Source organism: Porites lutea, chromosome 11 (genome assembly GCF_958299795.1).
Source record: "Porites lutea chromosome 11, jaPorLute2.1, whole genome shotgun sequence".
NCBI classification, from domain to species: domain Eukaryota; kingdom Metazoa; phylum Cnidaria; class Anthozoa; order Scleractinia; family Poritidae; genus Porites; species Porites lutea.
The window spans coordinates 24560276-24582523 of NC_133211.1; the positions used below are offsets into that span (position 1 = coordinate 24560276).

Here is a 22248-nt window from a genome sequence, read left to right on the forward strand (position 1 = left end):
TTATTTTGGTCTTACAGCCAGAAAAAAAATATTCAATGAAAAGCTGTTTATAAACTTAAACTTCTTGCCAAATATCGATGCGATCTGAGTTTTAATAAGTTCATAAGAGCCAAACGATGTGAGATTCTTAGCCGTGTACACCAGTAGCGTGCGCCAAGCCAACAGAACGAATAAAAGATTCTAAAAAGCGTTTTAAAAGGCCTTTTAAAAAAGGGAAACTTCTCTGATCTCTGGAGACGAGATGTCTCGAACTAAAAGGCCGAATAACTACCCAAAGTGACAATTTATCCTTCGCTTTCCCAACAATTAGATAGCTAATCTAGAAATCAAGAAACCTTTGAAAGTTTCTTTTAATAAGGTCTTGTAGCCTTACTGTGGAAAAGAACAGTATCCTGTTTTGCTTTATTTCAACGTTAACTTCAACTTTATTTAAATTTGGAAATATAACATCTGACATCTGCAGAACATCTGACAGTTAATTTAGACGCACTCAAAAGATCATAAAACATGAGGTTTTTTTTTTTTCACTTGTAAGCGCGTCCATAAGTGTTTTAATTAGTTTCTTGATAAATACATCCTCTTTTAGTTTACTCAAGTTATCGTTTAACAGTCCATTTTGTGCATTAGTCTTCTGACAGCCTATTAACTATCATCTTACGTGAGTTGCAAGTGTTTAGACAAAAATTTTTTTATGGATTTGATGATTTAATTTTTAAAATGTTTTCTCCGTTGTATATCGGTTTTCTTCTCGGAATATCAAACGAAGAGGGAAGTAGATTCTTTGTCGGCCCTCCTGACGGTTACACGCTCGCTCTTGTTAGAGTTACCAGTCGGGTTACAATACATCCTCCATACATAGTATAGGCAATTGGTGATTCTGCCAGGGTTTTTTCCTCGGCTGAAATTGTTCAGACAGTAATGGACGCATATACATTTGACATTAACTGACATGACCTTGTCATCTTTGGTGTCACCGCCATTAACAATCTCGTTTTACAACCACAAAAATACATAGAACTGCCAAGCACACGCGCACTAAAAACAATGGCAAACCAGCGTCACAACGGACAAAGAGAAGACAACTCTTCCACCTGCAGTTATACTATTTCGTTCGTGATTGGTTTACTATGTATTTTAATTGGTGTGGTGTTGGTTGTTGTAGGATCCGTGAGGTTACAGTCTGCGAAAAAACGATGCGGCCAAGAAGATCCTACCGCTGCGCGTAGAACTTTGCCGTCGACACAGAAAGGAACTTGCAAATACTCCGCTGAAGCCGTGCGCGTTGGTTTGCCTGGGTTACTGGAAGAAGTGAAAAAGGCATACTTTGAATACAATCCTAATAATGTTGCGTGGCACCCTGATAAACGCAGAGGAGGAATTGTCGAAGTCGTCGAATATGTGAAAACAAGGTGTGTGGATATCGATGATGTAGAAAATGTAACTCATTACCTACTGATTATGGCAAATCACACTGATATTTTATAGGTCGGTGAAACCCCGCGTTAATCCCCAAATTCATGTTGCCATTACTAAATGTAGCATTGCTCCCTTTAAATTTTAATTTGTTTGCTATTACAGGGAGCGAAACAATGTTCCGTTTATGATCTGTGAGGTGACAGCTCATTGACTTGCGTCTTTAGGCTCTCCACATCCAATTATAATTTGACATTTTGCCGAGTTTATAACGAGTAAACCCTACACTGTGTATAAATGCAAAACTTTATCTTTCACAAAGATGGTTTTACTATATTTCATATTAATGGCTTTGAAGATAAAAACTGTGACTTTAATATCTTATTGGTAAGGCAAAGAATTATTTTCTTGCGGACGAAAGGTGAGACATGTTGAGCGCGCTGTTGGCAGCTTAAGTGATCGATGTCAAAGCCGTTTCCTTGTGAAGAGAAAGAAAGCAGATCAAAGTGATACGGAAAATCGGATTTCACTATCGTATTAGCATCAAGAAAAGTGATGCGGTTTGTAGGAAAAAATTCTGTTGCAACAGATGAAAAGATTGAAACGCAAGCGATGAGAAACGGGTCGCAGTTGTTTTTTTGACCCACCCTTCTTTCATTCACCTTGTAGAGCTTTTCGTCACTCCCGGCTGACTGCAATTGAACCCTTGCGACGAAAACATTACAGTTTAACCTATCGACAATGGCCACCTTGGGGACAGAAGAAAGTGGCCATTGTAGAGGGGTTTAAACAAGAGCCAATGTATGGACTGTCCGCCAACAAAAGTGGCGTCGGTGAAAGTTCCACTGTATTGTTAACAGCTTTGGGAGATCGTGATAGCGAGAAGAACTTTTAAAGGACTTCAGGGCGGCTGCTTACGGACTGTACGTTATTTATTGCTTAGGGGGGGAGGGGGACACGAGTTTTTAAAAACTTTACCCCTCCCCGTTCTAAACACTGCCCCTTCTTCCCCTTAGCCATAAATAATGTCAAGAGAGAATGGGCTAAGAAATTAGCCTGCGAATACAGCCGTTTTTCCTAGCTCCTCGCCGCCAGGGACCGCAGAACAGTTTTCCAAAGGGAGGCTGAGTAAGCTCTGCTGTCTATTTTTCTATAAGGCCAGGAGCAAAGTCTTCATTTGTTCGGAAAAAAAGTAGGGGTGCTAAAGCCTCTCAGCCTGCCACCCCCGTTTCTTCCCTTTGGATTAGCCTGGGGGAATTCTAGTACCAGAAACCCTGTGAAAGCAAAACCACAACGACAAACCAGTGCGGGTAAAATCTTGAGTACCAAATTTTAAACTTAAAACAGTAAACTGATCCTTACGGCAGGAAAAGTGATAGAAAAAATAAAGAAAGAACCAAAAATAAAGTGGTGACCACTTTATTTTTGTTCTCTTTTTGTTTTTGTTTGTTTGTTTTTTTCACTTTTCCTGTCGTAGGGATCAGTTTACTGTTTTAAGTTTAAACTTTGGAATTCTAGTACTAATATCCGAAAAGGATCAGCCAATATACCCCAAATTCCCAAAATGTTTTTGACTTATAAGAAATTTAAGAATATTTTATTTTCCTTCCTTTCCTCTCATTTTATTTTTCTTTTAATTGGGCCGCCTAGATTAGCAATTGCTGTTTTGCGGGCCAGTCTATTGTAAGTTGATCGTATATCCAAACTCAGTATTGGCAAGAGATCATAATACTACTCAGAGCTGTAAGATACCTTATACCCAAGTTAAAAGAAAAAATATGTATACCCTTAAGCCCAAAACCCTGGGCATCTGTGACCGGGGCTCCCCGACAGTGAGCTACTTATATAAACAAATCGACGTTCAAACCCAAGCAGAAAAGACTAGCACGAAAACGCGCTGTATTCGCGGACAACTGACAGGAATAGAGTATGTGGTAACAAGCTGGTTATAAGTTTGCGTGTTCGTCTCTTCTTTGTTTGCACAACTTAAGGCTACGATTACAATATCTCTAATGGAAGATCTAACGAGCTTAGGGGTGGTCGGATTTCCCACATGCAAGAATGATCCGTTTCGGAAATAAGAGGTTGATGAAGGGTTGAGAGAACGGAAGAGTTGTAGTGATGCTAAATAAAAAAAAATCACGCGGGCCTTTTGTATGTCCCCGCCCGCTCGTGACGTGTGTGACAATAGTAATCTATTCCCAGTGGACGCTCGCTTAATAAAGGCCTTGTCAGATGTAGGCGATTTTTCCTAGAGTTGATTTCTCGGTGACCGCATTCAAGTTAGGAAAGAAAAGAAAAATTCGTCGTCGCTTGTTTACGTCCTCTATAAAACGTGAAATTAGGTATTTTCATGTCGTAGTCGTGCAGTGACGACAAAGAAATGCTTGATGCAAGGGCAAAGTTGTTGCTTTGCTTAATAAACATATGGCTTTTTTGACCTATTTTTTGAAGTTCTCGTTGCCGTCGCCGTCGTCGTTGTTACAGTAAAACATAATAAAACTGAGCTATTTAGCCCGTGATGATTTTTTGGAACCTGCTTTTCCACAGGTATGCCCCTTATGATCCAGCGCCAGCAGCCCTCAAGCGCATGACAGACGCTTCTTTTGCTCTTTTGGACAAACTACAAAATCTTCAAGTGAATGCCACAAAGCTGAAACCAAGAGAAGGAAAAGCCTTATCGCAGGTACGGTAAAACAATCATCGATGATTAATCACTTTCCGTGGGCTTCTGGAGTCGAGAAGAAAATAACAGCTCCGCTCTCTATTTTAGTAGACTTTGAAGATCCTTTCACAGCTAGCACCAATTGCAAACACCCCATTAAAAGTTTTGTCAGTACCCGCTAGAAATGGACAGCGTGTGGAGAGGAAAGATCTTCAATTTTTTGTTGTTGTCGTTTAAAATTTTTTTTAGTGCTTTTCCGTTTTAGTACCCTTTCACAGCAAGCACCAAACACCCCCTTCAAAGTTTTTGTCATCGGCTGGAAACTTACAACTTCTGCATGGAAGATCGTCAATATCCAATTTGTACCGCCACGTTATTCACTGATAATTGTCTCAGAGGCAGCAGTTAGCAGACTTCTTGTCTTATTTTCGCGGGTTCTCTAAAACAGTCAATGAACTGGAAAATGAAAAAAATGGAAAATGGAACAAATGAACGACTGAACGAACTTAATCGAACTTTCGCTTTGTTTGATGACCGAACACGAATCGAACGGTTGAGTTTCATAGGTACAATAGTGAGCGATCAATGATAACAATGATCAAATAATTTCGTTAAAATGAAATATAAACTTTATAAACTTTCTCTCCGAACTTGTACTCAAGTCCAGGGTCGAGCGTGCAAACAACCGCTTGAAATAGTAGAGCGTTCTCTTATCTCAGTTTATAGTGGTGTGTGCCGCTGTGAGGATAAGATAAACCCGGGGGATTTCACTTATGATAGCATATTAGAAGTTATCTGTATTTATTAGCAAGTATGTCGCTTATCAATGGCACACCAACTGTTGATGTTGGAACGAAGACTGCAAATTGTTTTCTATAGAAACAACACCACAGATCGAAGATTCTCTGCCGTATTGGAGACTTAAAGGGGCTAAGCCACGCTATAATTTGCTGTCTTTTTAAAAAGCTAAGACTTTGCTCGAATCAATTGAATTCTAAGGGAATAATGGTATACTTTTCTTATTTACGACTATAGTTAGGTATTGAAACTGTTTCCTGTCGTCAGTTGCAACGGATGGAAAAGATGGACATAGATTGAAACTTGAAAAGAATGGGCTAACGTTTTCGAGTTTTAATGCTATGCCTACAAAAATCACCCAAAGAAAATATTTTGGTTAGTGCTCCCTGGTGAAATTTGTTATAAATTAACCGCGGCAGTGTTAGCTCAGTCGGTAGAGCGTGTAACTGCAGAGCGGGAGATAGCGGGTTTTATTCCCGGGGCCGGACCAATACTCAGGGTCTTAAAATAACTGAAAAAAGAAGGTACTACCTTTGTACTGCAAGCTGCCAGACCTTCGCGTGGCTCGGATGACCACGTAAAATGGCGGTCCCTTCTCCAGTAAGAAGAGACGTAAAAATAGTGTCCCCAATTAGTGCTTTCGTGTTAAATACCTTGACACTCAAATAAAGTGCTTTTTTTTAATATCATCTTCAAAAATTTACAGGAGCATTTGTGTACGGGTAAAGACACTAAGAAATTGCTTCAGCTCAAACTTGACCTACAACCACAATATCTTCGTGACATAACCACTTAAAGGAAATGTTTTCACTTTTGTTTGGCCAAGGAGAGAGATATATTGGTGTTTGAAAAAAAAAGCGGAGGATGATTTGAATAAACAAGTCACTATCAAAGTTTTAATAGCACAGACTCTTGACACCCTCTTTTAATGCTGATGGAGTCATGGAGACTGCCTCTTTTGTTATCTATTCCTCTCAGAGCTTTATGCTTTGGTTTTACCCTTCATTCCAACAGGCAAAGCACTTTCTGCAGCACGTATTTGGCTGGCCTTATGACGTCAACTATTACGCTGGTGACTGGTTGATGGGACCAAACTACTTCTGCTGGCAACCAATATGTTACATGGCTTATGGCATTAATGCATTCGCGTGGCACGTGAAGCCGCACACTTACTCGGATGTGCAGCACGTGATTGACAAAATCATGAAACACAAGGAAACTATAGAACGATACAGGTTTGTCGCCTTTCAGATGGTTCACAACATCTTCCTGCTCAGTTTTTTTCTTGCTACAATAAGGTTTTTTGGCCTATGACCTTATCATACACCAAACATCAGAATTACAATATGATAAAAGCCCAAAAGCAGATTTTGTCAGGCCTAAGGATGTCTTTAGGGATCTTACGAAACTACGACGGCAACAGGAATGCCCAGAACGCAATAGGTTTAGGAAGCGAAACAACAACATTGCACTTGTACCACGCTTTTTTGTTAATTTCTTTATCGTCCCTGCATAACTACGTCGTGAAATAACCAAATTTTAGGGTTACTTGAAAACGGGAGTGGCAAGGCCATAGAATTTTACTTTCTCTGTTCGAATTTGGATGCGATTCCCTCCCTTTAGCTCGAACCTAATTTCCCCATTTTTTAGGATCAGCAATGTCGAGAGCGTATTATATGAAAAAGAGAAGGATGGTAAATTTTAAAAGATGTGATCATTCAATGAGATATATTTGCCGAGCTTAAAATTCAACATCTCTCTTTGTTTCATGTTTTTTTGAGTTTGTTATTTGACTGTTAAGCTTTTGTTATGGATAACAGGTGTAAAATTTGTTTGTTTTTTTCCCCTCAGAGATAACATTGCCCTTGGTGTCCAAGCTGGTATGGTTCGTTCATCTATTGACTGTAAAGCAGGCCTGGACGCTTTTAAGGAAAAGTACCCAAAAGTTGCCCATGGAGATACCCCCGAGAGTGTTCTGGAGGAGTGGTACACTAAACTTTATTTACAACCACAATACCTAGCAAGGCTTGAACGAGGAGTGAATAAGCGCTGGCAGAAAGAACATGGAGGCCAGAATGTAACAAAATCCATAAAGCAAGCTTTGGTAAAAGGCTTGGGAAAGCCTTTACTGAACTTGATTCGATGGCTGGAAAAGGAGCATAGTCGTCACTGCCTGCCTGATGACGTGGCCAGTGGTCTGGCTAATTTACCCGTTGACTTCGTGTATACTGATGGTATTCCTGATAAAAAGAACAGGACAACCAAGGTTCTACCTGGAACTAGAAAGAGGCTAAATGGAATGGAAACTTACCGTCAGATTTTATCCTTCTTCACAACCATTAATATAACAGCTGAAGAGTTATACAAAGAGGGAAAAGCACAGCTCGATAACTTTATGCCTCTGGTAGGTTTGATATTCACAGCTTCCGAATTCCGATAATTATGCTAGTTGTGTAAATTATTCTCATTTTAGCAAAGAATTCCAAAGTTAGGCTTTTAGTTTTTACTTTAAACTTGGTAAAAACACCTAAAAAGCTATGCATTAAACAAGTAAATGACAAACTAGGGTTTTTCCAGCCTCGTACCCAGGCCTGTTGCGCTATCCGAGTGACCAGAGGAGGCTTGAAACCGAGCGCGCTAGGCGAATTTTCCCGACAAGCTTGACAGGTGACGTCAGCCGTGACGTCACATCCGAAATCGCCGAGGACAACTGGGAACGAGGCTGGGGTTTTTCTGTGCGCCAGCATGAAACCCAGACCGGGTAGGGCCTCTGTTCACACAGAAAAACGATGATTTCGGCGTGATAATCTATCCTATACAGTGTGAACACAACCTAAGCGATTTCTGATCGTTTTATTCAATTTTTTCCCTTTTTTGGTAGGTGTATAAAATCGCAAAGCTCGTTACAGGCATAAACAAGAGAGCTAAAGCGGTAGGAGCTTTTAAAATTCGTCTGAATTCCTCCGACCAATGGCATAATACAGCTCCATTTCCCGCCAACGAGAGTGACGAGAACGCGCACAAGAAATGCAAGAGTCCATCCTCTGCCAAAGTCTACTGTCCGCGTCGTTGGGCCGCCATTCAAAGCTGGAGCAAGTACATACAGACGGTCATGAGTATGATCTATCCCAAGATTCAACCGCTGTTTTACTTCGCTGGTCCCAAGACCACTGCTGCTAACTGTCCTATTCAAATGAAGCCGCATTACAATCCTTCAAATGGTGCCATGTTCTTCTCGCCAAGCAACGCTAATTGCACAAACCCGACTTACTTCGGGCTTCCGTTTTTTCTGAAGGAATATGGCCCTAAGTTTCAGGAGTGGTCGGTGATCGGGCACGAGTCGCGACCAGGGCACCACACCCAGATGCAAGGTGACTAATGAGCGTCTTATTCTCAGTTACAGAACTGTTCACTTGTCAGCATTAAGCTTTACAACGGTTACAATTTCCGCCAAAAAAGCCAACGAAATAACAAATAAGATAATAACGTGGTTAATTCGTCAGCAGCATTTAGTGCACTGAGTTGAGTTATATGAAGAGGCACTGCAATCACACAAAAATTTCGATCACATTAAGTATAGTTCGCGCGTGAACAAGTAAAACATTTGGGGTAAATGTTCTTCGTTTTTTAAGCTAAGTACGCGAAACTATTTACACCTCCACTGATTAAACGTTTATCGAAACGACCGGTAGCAAGTACATACTTATCGTGGCCTCTGGGGAGCTAAAGTCTCTGTTAAGCGCCCTGGGTGATATCATGACTTCTTTGTTTACCAGGTCTGGTGGAAAATTTTCGTGACAAGTGTGATGGCGTCCCTAGGTGGCTTGACAAGGAGACGTCGTATGTAGCTTTCCAAGAGGGCTGGGCCCTTTATGCCGAGAACCCGCTACTTTCCGATGATACTAATCTGTACAAAGACGATCTTCTTCAGAAGTATGGTATGGTAAAATGGCAGGTATGCTCAGTACTAACAGGAAGAAAAACTGCTTTCTCTAAGTAAACACCTTCTTTGCGTAGAGAGCGAGCCAAGATACAAACAAGAGTCGGAGAAGGCTAGAGACACTGAACTTGGTTAACGACGTGTGAAAGAATAGATAGTCCCAATCCATATTTCTTATAAGCTTTTGCTTATCAATATGTCTTAGGCTTACATTGTAAAGCACAAATCTTAAAACTTTATTCATAACGAATTTCCATTCGCACCGTCTACAGTTCAAGTGCAATGTATGGAGTTTGCAATCAGTATTCTCACTGACCTTCTTAATTGAAGAAGGGGGTAAGCCGTTCGAGAACGACATATCGGATGCTTTCTGCTAAGTATGTGCATTTTTTCCTCACTGACTTGTTTTCTTAGGTATGGCGTGCCGTAAGGCTGGTTGTTGATACTGGGCTGCATTACAGAGGAATGACAAGGTAATAGCTGTGTTTCTTGCACTTCACTGATCGTGCTTATAAACTTCCCCGTGTGATATTTTATAGAGTTTTTAGAAACACCCTTCAACTTAAGGAGCCTGTTGCACTATTCTACGCACGTGAGGTTGTTTGTTTCTGATTCGGTCGAACAATTAAGTTGGCTGCCTCTGGCTGTGGTGGATTTATACTTTCAGTACCGTAAACTCCCCTGTTCCGATTATAAGCTCCTCCCCCCTCCCCCCACCCATTCAATGCTCCATCTACCTGAAAGCCCAAAACAATACATCCGGTTATAACCCCCCTCCTGCCCCGAAAAGCAAAAGTTTGTCTCGGTTCAGTTCGCTTCAAACTAATTTTCTAACTGATGGCCAGCTTTTGTGAGCCAGACATTATACTACTGTTCCCACTGGGCAAACCAAAAACAAGAAAGTTAATTTCGTCACTAGAGCACTAGAGCCTCGCGGGCTTTTCTTTAAAGGTAAAGGCGCACACGAACCATAGGCCCACACGACCGGAGCTTATACGGGTTTCCGTAGCATGAAGCATGCCAAGGAGTATCCCTTAAATAGATAAAAGAACATGTATTTGTAACTATTTTTGTAATTATTTTTGTCTCAAGCAAAACGAAATAAGATAAAAATTATTACTACTCCCCCCTAGACGAGATGCTAGTCCATCGCAGGGTTACCCCCCAGCAGTATGTCGCCGATCCCCATATATGCACATGGGTGAAGAGAGACGAAGTGAAGTAAAGTTTCTTGTCTAAGGAAACAATGCGACGGGCGAGGCTTGAACCCTGACCTCTAGATCCAGGTGTTAACCGCTCGGCCACACACGCCTCAACCCCCCCTCCTCCGCCCCCTTCCCCACACCCCGAAAAGCAAAGTTCCCATTCGTCCCGCTTCAGTTCGCTTTAAACTAATATTTTTACTGATGGCCATCTTTTGTGAGCCAGAAATTGTACTACTGTTTACATCGAGAATAACAAAAAAAATTTGTTAATTTCGTCACAAGGGCCTCGCGGGCTTGCCATTAGTCATGCGCAGTAGAGTTATGATCATTTATTCATAATAAGTCTTCTTACATGAATCAGTACCTGCACAAAGCCAGCGATCAGAGTTTCCTTAGTGAACAAAGGCATTTTTTCTGCTACACGTAAATTAGGGAAAGCGGTTTATTGGGCAAAGAGACATTAACCTTCTGCTAAATTTTACATTTTCTTTTTTTGCTAGGTCTCAAGCACTCAAATACTTTGAAGACTATACTTGGGATAAAACAGATTTCGCAATCAAAGAGGTTACCAGGTACCAGAGTAACCCTGGTCAGGCAACCGCTTACATGCTAGGGAGACTAGCACTAGTGAACATGCGTAAGAAGGTCAAGAAGGCACTGGGTAAAGATTTTGACTTGCGGGAGTTCCATTATCAGCTTCTGCGTCAGGGCTCGGCTCCTTTGAGCTATCTTGAAAGTTACATAGACAAATATATTGACTGCTACAAGGGGAAAATAGAACAAGAACTTTGCGATGGTATATCAAGGAATTCAGAGGAAGAAAAAAATGAGGAAGTGACTATGGACTTTGTAAATCAGGATGAAAATCTTCCACCTCGTCCCACTCAGAGAATTTATGTTTAATTGCGATTTCACGTAGCTGTGGTAGTTGACCCTGTACAGAAAGTCCGACGCACGGTTTTGATGTTCATAGAACTCCAGTTTTTCTGAACGCTCAATACAAGAGCGCTAACAAGTGACTCGACTACAGGTATATAGTGGTGAAAAGTCCAAGCGCTTCTAAGAGACACTTTTGTAAGCGGACGGTTCGACTTAGGTCACAGTCAGCAGCCCTCACAAATCCCCGTATGAACTCCCACGCGAATTCTGCATTTATACACAGTCCCCGTAAGCGGCCGCGGACACTTGCGATGGGTATGATGTAAACTATTGTTTTGTTCCTAAACTCCCATGAGCGGATTCGCATAGAATTAAAAATAAATCTTGTTTTTTGTTGTCTTGTCTTAAGAGCTTGTCGTGGTATACAATACAGTTATTTTTTTTCTTTCCTGTATTGCATATGATAATAAAAAGTTGTCCCCTGTCTCTTATCTTGCTAGCGCCCGCTAAAAGAGATTATTCCCGTGACCGCCGGCTCCATTGCGAACAATTTTTCTACTTTCATTCTGAGAGTGTCGGACTAGTGGTGTTTCAAGTGTATAGTATTCAATTTCAGTAAAAATGCTGCTATATTAGCTAATCTTCATCATCTCGATTTTTTTCAGCTGAAACTTTTGGAACTGGTTCTCAAAGTAAACATATGAATCAGTCAGGCGTATTGCATGTGTTTCACAAAATCTTAAAAACTTAAGGCTTCCTTTACCATTCCAACCGACGTTCCCTCAAATGGCTGGAAATCAGGCCTATGGTTAAACTGGTTAAAGTTATACATATAAAATGGCGAGTTCACTGTGTGAAGCAAGGCCCTTTTTAACTTAAAATACCCTCAAATAATATTGGGCCTTAGCAAAAAGTGCTTTACTTTTCGTAGCAAAAAAAGCCATGTACTCTGAACTGCTTCCGTTGTATGGTATAAATTCCTTTACTATCATCTCGCCCAGTGTTAAGAAATCAAAACGAGGCTGTATCAAGTTTAATCGCGGTGAGCTGATCACATGACCACAAGTGATTTCTATCATTGGAAGATTCAACAAAGATTGACTGGAGTTTTGCGTGGTAATATAACTATTATTTGGAGGTATGGTTTGCGCATTTTAGGAAATTACTTTCAAAATGCTCGATAACGAGAGGTAAGTGATTAAAAGGAATTTAGTTAAAACAATGTTTAAACTTCAGCGAAAGATACCAATGTTAAAAACGCAACCAGTGTATTCATAAACTTTGCTGACGAGGAAAGGAGGATCTTGCAGGATATCTATGATAAGACATGGGCCTAGTATGATATTTTTTGTTCAGTCAGTTATTCGATTTTCGGGAATAATCTAAACTGTAGCCAGTCCAAATTCTTTTAACTGCACTGTGTAGCCAATGTAGTTTGTTTGTTCCGGAGTTTACCCGCATTGATTGATCGATCATGTAAATCAAATTTGAACTAATAACAACTCGTAGCAGATTAAGCTAAACTTTTGATCTTTAAATCCAAGTGCGTTTAAATAAAAGAAGCATTTGTCATTACTATCATATCGCAAAGTCAGCTGCCATGAGCTGTGTTTCATTCATAGAAGTTTGTCGCCATTTTTATTTTGCTTTAAATTCCACCTGCTCGTCACCTGCCAGTCGGTTTGTCTGTGACCCGAAAGGTCACGTGGGCCGAAAGACCTACTATTTCCTTAGCGACTGGTGACGTCACAAAAGAAACAATAGGCCATCTCCAAGTTGCTCCCAGCCTCTGTTTCGAAGCGAGGCTAAGTGCTAAGCTATTGATATGAAAATAATTTTTTATTCTCATGCAAATAAAACTCATTTTCACAAGGAAGGTTTTGCACTTAGCCTAGTTTTGAAAGTGAGAGTTTTGGAACCCGGAAATGGTCTAGTTATTTGTCAACAAGTTTTGTTGAAAAGTTATCATAAACCTATGTTTAACGTCTAAGGGCCGGATACAAGGAAACTACGTATCAATACATAGCACAAAAGTTCTATAAAAACAACAACAACAACAACAGCAATCCTAAGCAGGAGGGAGACTGACTACTTCTAGTTGTGCATTGCAGTTTTATCTGAAAATTACTTTGATGGTTCATATCGGATAACAGAGCTAACTGCCTCCTGGCCTTGGTACCCATGAGAAGATGTTTGTAAAAAAGTTATAAATGAACTTTCTTAGGGCGATGTTCAGACTAGTGGTTGTCCTTCTTGTTGTGGTCAGCTGTTTATCGCACAAAAAGCATGCCCTTCACAAGCAGCATTTGAAAGTTGACCATTCAGCGAAGAAGTTCAATATCTTGACACACCCCAGTAGTGAGGTATTTAATTAATCCACCAAGAGAGAATGAGGGAAGAGAGCGAATCCTCCATACATGGCCCTCCTCTTATGATACTTGCTATTAAATTTTTTTTCAATCTAATTTTGGTTTTGTGTCATATCAGTTTCTGGTCATACCTCAAAGCCATTATACACCTTATTGGTCGGCGAGAATGACGTCGTGTAATTTTAAACCTGGCGGATTTCTCATTCCACAGCCGATCACACAGCAATCAATACGCATGACATGCGAATGTGGTATCAGTTTCATGAAAGTCAAAGGATTTCGACAATTCTTGAATAATAAGCGGAACTCGATGGTGATTTACATATCTTGCCAAGTTCCTGTATGGCGTTTTCTCAGGCCTTCTCGGTCAATTCACTTTGGTGACGTATCCGAGGCGTGGAATAATGGGGCCTTGGGACTAGGAAATAGTATACCCACAACGTAAACTTTAACGGCTGTCAAACGTCAAATGTTTGGTGGAAAAACATGTTCGCGTGAAGCAGACCGCGTGGTCATGGGAACAGCAGACAAAAATTATTCACGCCCCTTCGGCGCGAACCAAAATTGGATTTCAAATAATCCGCAGGGGGCACAGGGATTCGCTCCCTTCCTTCATTTTCCCTTATTTATATGAAAGGCTTTAGATCGAGTGAAAGATAGAGTCAAGGTAATCTCCAACGGCAGGTTTTTTTTCCGCCTTACACAACAAACCGCACTTTTGAAAAGCAGTAAAGCCCAATCTGCGTCACGCGGGACCACAATCCTATTTTTGTCCGAATAATTTTATATATAGGAGTACTTCTCTTATAATACACAACTTGTGGAGAACAGGACAGAAAAAAACACCTTCCAATGGGACAAGGGACAAGAGATCCAAAACAGCAAATGAATTTGACAAGCCAATTCAAAAAAAGCGGTCTTAACTCGTGAATTAGCTCTTCTTTTTGATCAAGGGGAAGTCCAGGAAGAAAAAGCTAGAAAATATATGCATATTTGTTCTAGAAAGGAAAGCAAGGATAGTTGTTAGTTGTCAAACCACAACTAGTGGTTGTTTTGATTATGGTAGATGATAGGCCTAAAGCGGTCAGCAGTTTAAGCTAAAGGCGGTAGTATCAGTTTGCGAAAAGTTGAAGAGTTAAGCTGCTACCTAGATTTCATTGGTGGCTTATGATCCATTTGGAGGAACAAGCTTTCCATTTGATGGAGTCGCTAGAAGCCCCAAGCCGCTCGCGATTTTGAAGCTCGATCGTGCGTTCTCTCTCGACTCGCTTCACTCGCCGTAAATGGAGAACTGCACGCAGGCTAATTATGTCTTCTGGTTTTTGGTAAGTGCTCAGAGCTTGTGAAAGTTGGTCTGTTCTATTTAGGATAGTATGATGGTGGTGATGAAAGGTCAAGACGGAGTAGCTGGACAAAATGGTTCACGGGTATGTTATTTTTACATGGCAGTATAAGTGGTATAAGTGCTGTGATTCAAGACGTCTTTTTTGTGTCTTAAAAAGTTGTGGTTTGCCGCCACAAAGATCGAGTCGCCGGGTTATTTTACCATTTTTCTCTTCGTTTTATGCAAAAACAGGTGAATCTACTCGGGCCAGAACTTATAATTATATTAATACCTTGCCAATAAAATGTGTTCAGTTTTGGATAGAAAATATGCTATAGTCTTACACGTTTGTAAACAAACAATACGTTTTACTAAGTGTTTGCCCTCAGTTACCAGCGAGCCGTAAGTATCTTCTATGACAACTGTTTTATCTGAGAAGACGCACAAAACCTGCTGATGTAATTTCCGGGCAGGCAGTGTTGCCAGCCAAGGAAATTTGTCGGAAAACTGGCATTTTCGCTAGTAATCGTGCTGTGTCAGGGTTGTATTTTTTCTAATGCAGAGTGATGTTGTTTACTTAGGGTGATCCTGGAGCGCCTGGTTACCCTGGGCCACCTGGACCAGCGGTAAGAAATGTATTGGTTTCCTAAAAGCACTGTAATGAAATTCCAGCTAGTCTCTGTAAATTTCAGTAAGTAAACCAGAATGGTAGCATTTTGGAAAAACTTTGGCAAATGGTCTATTCATGGATCATGTAAATAAAATAGCTTGTTGGCTATAGCAAATGGTAAGATTCCAATGAATACAGTAAGCAAACAAATATATAGACTGAGAAGGATAATTGTTAACTATTTACCACATTTAGTGCATATGGCAGCATCAGATAATTTATTTCCGAGTGAATAACATCGATTTTGAAGTCTAGTGTAATCGTCGAATTTTTTTTCCCTTCGAAATTTAATCTCCATTGGCATCATCAAGTTAACTTATCAAACATATTCTTTAAATATTGCACAGGGTCTTCAAGGAGCACCAGGGTTTTGCACCAAAGAACAGGTGAAAAGATTTTACCATGGTTTCCCGGAAAAAGTTGTAACAACTACTATGATGTGTTTTCTGGGTTGCAAACCGATTCTAGTTTGCACTCAAGGCGAATCGAGGCTCTAGTGAGGGTATATACAAATTTTCTAGTGATATTCACGTTGAGTTGGAATTATAACACTTTCATTTTTGTTCAACTACATGTACTCGAAATGCAAGTCAAACAATTTGCCGAGATGTTTAGTGTCATTCTATGACAAACATATTGCCCCAATGTGACTAACAGCTCCGGCAATTGATCAGCAGTAACTACGGTAACACTTGAAGCATTATGATCCCCTAGTTATCACAGACATTTTCTTTTTCACACTGGTCATAAGTGAGTTTAGCACCTTCGCTAAAATTAGGAAATCTTGGGAACAAATGCTTTTTACGGTTTACTCTTTTTACCCTAATTACGGTTAACATTCTTCAGTGGTTTCACATACAGCCGCCGTCAAAATGATCACATTTTCGAGTATTAAATATAAAGTTTCATTTTTGATTTTTTTTTACAGTGTGAATCAAACGAACTTAAACTCCTGATCCAACGTGTAATTGCCATTGAAACGTACGTTAAGGAAAAACAGAAACAAGCTGGTTCCCAGACTCCTGGACAAACAGCCCCATCCCAAGGGACAACTACAGCAGCTCAGCAGCCACCCAAAGCTGTCGCACCTGCAGCGCCGGTCGCTGGACAAGCCAAACCCGCCCAAGTGTCTAAAGCACCAGTACAACAACCATCTAAACCTGTTCCGCCGGTTATTCCAGTTCCTGGACAAGGTCAAACCGCACCAGCAGGGCAACCTCAGGGACCTCAGATAACACCAGCACAGCCCCCTAAGGCAACTGCGTCGGCCGTCCCTGCTCCTGGCCAAGGTCAACCCGCTATCCCAGTTCCGCCACGGGGCTTTAATAAGCCTTTACCCCAGCCCTCTACGCCCGTTACACAGCCTGCCCCTTCGCCAGTTTCTGCTCCGGTTCAAGGTCAGCCCGCGCCCGCACCGGCTGTTCCCGCGGGAACGCCCCAGGTCCTTTGGGGATCCCTAACAGAGTCACCTGCTTCCGCCAGTTTTTCCTCGCCTCTTGGTGTCACTGTTCAGAGCACACTGGAAGCGCCTGGAACATTCGTTGAAGGAAATGGACAAATAAACATTCAGGTGAGAAAGCTAGGGCAGTGAATATTTTTACTCTTAATGAAGACTGGGTAAAAGGAATTGGTGAAAATATAATTGAATGTCGTTGAGATGAATTGTTGTTGGAGAAATGTTCTGCAACAAACGATAAACAACTCTTCGCTCTCTGAAAACGAAAAATACCTGTGAAGCTTTCTTATGTTTCTAAAACAACATAACCGATATGCATTCCATACCACCGCCCGGTTAGCTCAATGGGATAAGCGCCGGTCGGCTGAGCGGAAGGTCGCGGGTTCAAACCCCGGCCGGACCAACACTCAGGGTCTTTAAATAACTGAGGAGAAAGTGCTGCCTTTATAATAACATCTGCATATGGTTAGACTTTCTAGTCTTCTCGGATAAGGACGATAAACCGTAGGCCCCGTCTCACAAGCCCTTGCACATGTAATAAATCTGTGGGACATTAAAGAACCCACACACTCTTCGTAAAGAGTAGGGCACGTAGTGCCCGGTGTAGTGGTCTATCTCACTTTCACACTCATGTGTGGGGGCATCGTTACTCATTCCTTCATTACTTGCAAACTGCACCTAAGCAGTCTGGCAAAGTCCCCCAACCAGTGTTGTAAATTATCCCTGAAAAGCCGTGAGGGGAGTAGATAATAAAATATTTACAATTTGCAATTTACGACTACCAGAGTGGAAAATAAGAACCTGGGAACAACTAAAATGATTTGGAAAATGAACTGCAGTTTTCCATTACGTAACAAGACACTTTTGAATTGTCTCATAAATATTTCTTGCAAATATATTTTACTGTCTACAGCAAAAGCTTATTTCATTTGACCATTCTAGTACTAACCTGAGAAAACAGCCGACATTCTGCGACGCCACCACTGGTTTCCACGCCAAATGACGTCTGAAAAACGAGCGCAGAAATTCCATGGATATTGATGGCGAGGCACTACCCAGATCTTGCTAGTGCGTCGGATTGGCGGGAAATTTTCTCTAACCAATCATACGTACTACCCAGATCTGGGTATGAAATTTCTGCGCGCGTTTATCGGGCCATGTCCACAAGAACCTGGACATTTTATAAATCGCATATTTTTTTTATCCCGATTTGTGTGAACGGGGCCTTAAACCGCTCTGGAGAGCGGTTTCAAAACAATGCGGTTTCGGTGCCCGGGTTCACTGGTTTCGTGTAGATGGAAGGCCGATTCGTGCAAAAAGGTGTGCGGTTTCAAAAATGTCCTGGCGGATTCGTGTGGAAGTAGCTTCAGGTATCATTTCGTGATCACACCAATGGTGGCGTTGCAAAATGTCGGCTGTTTTCTTAGGCTACTCTAGTACTTGCAGCATGAAAATCCATATTTATTAGATAAATAAAGTTCTCCATTTATTTCTCGGCTCTTTGTTCTTGAAGGGAGTTGTGACCCCTGAGGTGTCGGTTCAAAGCTACACGGGAAATACAGGGACCAGTCCGCAGCCTGGGACCACACTCAAGAAAAACAGGTTAGTGGATCAAAATAGCTGTAAATATTTTTTCAAGCGCAAAGGATTAGAACAGTCGGTAAGTGTATTACCTTCTGTGCGAGAGGTCTCGAGCCGTCCAATTCCCAGGTGTGACCTTAAACCCTTGCCTCGACTTCTTTCCTTTCTGTGTAGCAAGTTAGGTAGACAAATACCATATAGTCCACCACAACAACAACGAGGACCTGAGCCCATAGGCTATTGGCCGGATACATTGCAACCTCTATAGCTATTTAACAAAGTCCTCGGTATAACGAACAATTTTCTTTACCCCAGCCGAATAGTAAAATGCATGAAAAAGAACCTCGATTTTGCCAGTCTCCTGGCCCTTCGTGAAATCGAGGTTTTATTGTAAATGGTTTATGTGTATAACCTTTCTACTCTAACTTATTTCCTTCTCAAAACAACATCATTTCCCCCCAAAAAAACAACCAGAATGCCCCCTTGAGGCATTTTTACTTCGTATGTTAATTCAAAGTTGTCTCTCTGGTTTGTTTTTCATACAGAATTCCATCCCACGCTAAAGTAACCAAAAGTAAACATGCGCACAAGAAGTCAAGTCATCATTCCACCATCCGGACCCTTAGGGTTTATAAGTCATGATGCAGGAGCTAACGGACCGTTTGTAATCTATGCAGTAAACCACTGAAAATACGCAAAAAATCGTATTAAACTGACGAGACAGCCTCTGAGAAGCTTAAAAACGCAAAAAAGGACCGCTAGATAATTTATCACACACAAAAAAATACAACTGACGAAGTCTGTAGGTTGTTATATACGTAAGTAGGTAAGTAAGGGAATTTCTAGTTAATGAGCGAGAGGGTGAAAAAGTAACATGTTATACAGTCATTATCACACCAAAATGAACTAATCTCCATTTTACGAGGCGAGATTTGGTATAATACCCCTCAAAGGAAATTGTGTCTTATGAATTTCTTCACATAAAGGAAGAGTCACCAGAGCTCAAATCAAAGGGAGACATTGGTCTCCAATTTTCAGATTTTAAAAACCGTAGAAGATTGGAAGAGCAGAAAATGCGATCATTAGGTGACTTGTCCACCACCTGTCCAGCGAATTACGATCGTGCCCCCAGAAAAAGCCTGCACTTCAGACTAGCTAATGAAACCAAACAAAAACGTGATCAATAAAATGAATATTAATATCATGATAAGATAAATATGAAGAGTTTGATAGGTAGATCTTGACTGGGTCAACAATAAATATATTATCAAATTGCAAGCCATAGAGAAAACTTCGTCCTGGTAGAAGGGTCCCTAGCCTTCCTGAGCTACCATGTGCGAGTCACCTTTCCCCACCTTGCAAAACTTGGCAAATCGGTAACATGAGAAACAAAAGGTTGGCTCCGATAGAAGCGGGTCTCCCTTTTTGAAAGGAGGATCATCCTCCTAGCCGAGCCAAAGTTTCTCCATATAAAAAAGGTATAAACACTTTCCCTCACCCAGCCGGGTATACCCGGCAGAGAGCTGTTGTATCGGGCAGAGGGGTTTGTTGGGTGTTTTTATGGGTGTGTTAGATTGATCGTATTTAGGGTATAAGAACACGAAAAAGTTTTGTTACCATAATTCTCTTGTACCGTAATCTTTGGACTTCGTAAACGATACTTACATCAGAAAATTTTATTTCAAGCAGATTGCTAAATATTGCAGTGCAATGAATGCCAAAACAACTGACTTCTAGAGTTTATATTCCATTTATTCCTATTTAGGAATACAGTCAATCGAACACGCGCTAAGTTAACTCGGCTGGGTGCGGTGACCTCAGTCAGTTTTTCAAAAATACTAAATGTATTTTCAAAAATAAAGATAACGTAAGTCAGACGGGTCCTTATTGTATGTAACCTGCCTTGCCAATGTCATATGAACCTGTTTAGCTGTATTCAGTTCTCCCAGCTGTTCGCCAGACTTTTCTTTAATTTCCCTAAAAATTCGATATTCTGCTTTTGGCCGGATCATTTCAATGTCAATTCCTTAATTTATTCTGAGTAGTTTCAGTTAAGAGTGATGCCAAAAAAAGGGATGTTAGCTGCTTTTTGCGGTGAATAACCCCTTTTACAGTTACAAATGAAAACGAAGCTGGAGTACTCCTTGTTTTGATACAACCCGAGTTCCTGCATCATTATGTAAACCTTTTCGTTCTTATGCTTACTAGTATTATTTTTCTCTAACTTTTGTACACCGCATGGTTTTTCTGCTATTCGGGTATTCAAGTTACGTTTAACTAATACTCCCTTACGGCGGGAGGGGAGGGGGGGAGGGGAGTGGTACTCCCATATATGGGATAGTTAGGTATGTGCTTCCCGATAGGCTATTGCTTTTGAGGGTCTACGTACTTAAATAAGGTATCATTTTTACCTTTGTTGGTATTGTGTTCCTTGAGTGATCCTTAGATAAACATGAAACGGCAAACTGATCCTTACTGCAAGGCGATGAGGAAGTAAACAAAAGAATTAAACAAAAAATATATATTTACAACTGGGAGATCCGGCGCCACCCAGTGGTTTTGTCTCTGTGGACTTGCTGATATTTTATATATTTTGATTCTTAGGGGGTGTTTACATGAGAAAACTCGCAACGGCGTGAGTTTCATACCTGGATAACTTTTTTAATTTCGTATCGCGTTTACATTATGACTGGGTCATTTCATATCTCGTTATTTAAAGGTTCACTTCATGTTGATAAAATACACGTAAGATTCAAAATCGTAAACATTACCGGCAGACCGATTTCACACCGAAACGTTTGGTCGTTTCGGGCTTTACATGATACCGTTGCGAGATTTCGTATCGGAGTGAAATTCTCGCTCCGGTACGAGAACCGGGGTGACTCGCGGCGGCATAACATTTTGTGGTGGTATCATGTAAACAAATATAGAGCCATGAGAGGGAACCGGAGTGAACTCGCTCAGGAGCGAAAGTCGCCCCGGTGTCATGTAAACACCCCCTTTGATAGGATACTAGCCTGAGAAAACAGCCGACATTTGGCGACGCTACCACTGGTTTCCCCGCCAAATGACGTCTGAGAAACGAACGCAGAAATTCCATACTGATGACGCGTCACTACCTAGCCTGCGAGCAAGCTCTCCTGGAGAGCTTGCTCGCAGGCTAGTCACTACCTAGATCTGGATAGTGCTTCTGATTGGTCGTGCCGCGTGGGAAATGTGATTTAACCAATTAGAAGCACTACCAATACCTAGATCTGGATGGTGACCCGTCATCAGGATGGAATTTCTGCCCTTTTTTCTCAAACGTTATTTGGCGGGGAAACTAGTGGTAGCGTCGGCTCTTTTCTCAGGACTAACAGGATACCTCAATTGTATCAGTTGACATTCAAGTACATAAATGCCCAGCCACACGAAAACACAGCATCTCTTAAAACTTACTTTTCCTTGCAGTATGAGCAAAGCGATTTAATGAAGGTTTGTGTGTTACCTGACCAAAACCGAACCAGAACTAAGAAAGAAAAGGCAAAACCATATTTGCTAAAAAGTTTCTTGTATTAACTTATTTGACTCGTTCAACCGCCCAAACTTTGCAGGCTGACCAAGCAGACGGAAATCAGTGTCATGAGTAGCTTATGAGAGCCAGGATTTGGCAGGAATTAACGCACCTTGGCCCGTAGACTGGACTATTTCGATGGTTCATTCTACCGCTGCAAACAATTGCGTTTATTCGCCAGTGAATCCGACATGAACTAGAGGTCTCCAAACCTTCTCACAAATACTGACACGGGTGATGCGCATTACAGTAGCAACGACAGCAGCAGCAAAACGTATTTTATGTCCACAATAAACTTTCAAAGAAAATATAAGGCAAATTTCAGTTTGTACAGATAGAATTATACTGCTTCAAGTTCACACAATTTCTTAGATATCTACTCGGATGAATTTTTA

The 22248-nt window shown here is 41.1% G+C and overlaps 2 protein-coding genes across 2 annotated transcripts; both read left to right on the top strand.

The window, feature by feature from the left end:
* The first annotated feature begins 794 nt into the window (after positions 1 to 794).
* On the top strand, positions 795 to 11308 carry LOC140951405 (uncharacterized). Its single transcript, XM_073400647.1, has 8 exons — positions 795 to 1409; positions 3964 to 4099; positions 5891 to 6111; positions 6728 to 7280; positions 7758 to 8247; positions 8653 to 8831; positions 9231 to 9289; positions 10522 to 11308. Exons 1-8 carry the CDS (start codon positions 1045 to 1047, stop codon positions 10922 to 10924), a joined length of 2406 nt encoding a protein of 801 aa, XP_073256748.1. The 5' UTR covers positions 795 to 1044; the 3' UTR covers positions 10925 to 11308.
* Positions 11309 to 11963: 655 nt separating this feature from the next.
* On the top strand, positions 11964 to 19504 carry LOC140951424 (uncharacterized). The gene is made up of 8 exons (XM_073400674.1): positions 11964 to 12090; positions 13125 to 13263; positions 14637 to 14696; positions 15175 to 15219; positions 15611 to 15649; positions 16192 to 16833; positions 18233 to 18321; positions 18846 to 19504. Exons 1-8 carry the CDS (start codon positions 12074 to 12076, stop codon positions 18940 to 18942), a joined length of 1128 nt encoding a protein of 375 aa, XP_073256775.1. The 5' UTR covers positions 11964 to 12073; the 3' UTR covers positions 18943 to 19504.
* The last annotated feature ends 2744 nt before the right edge of the window (positions 19505 to 22248 follow it).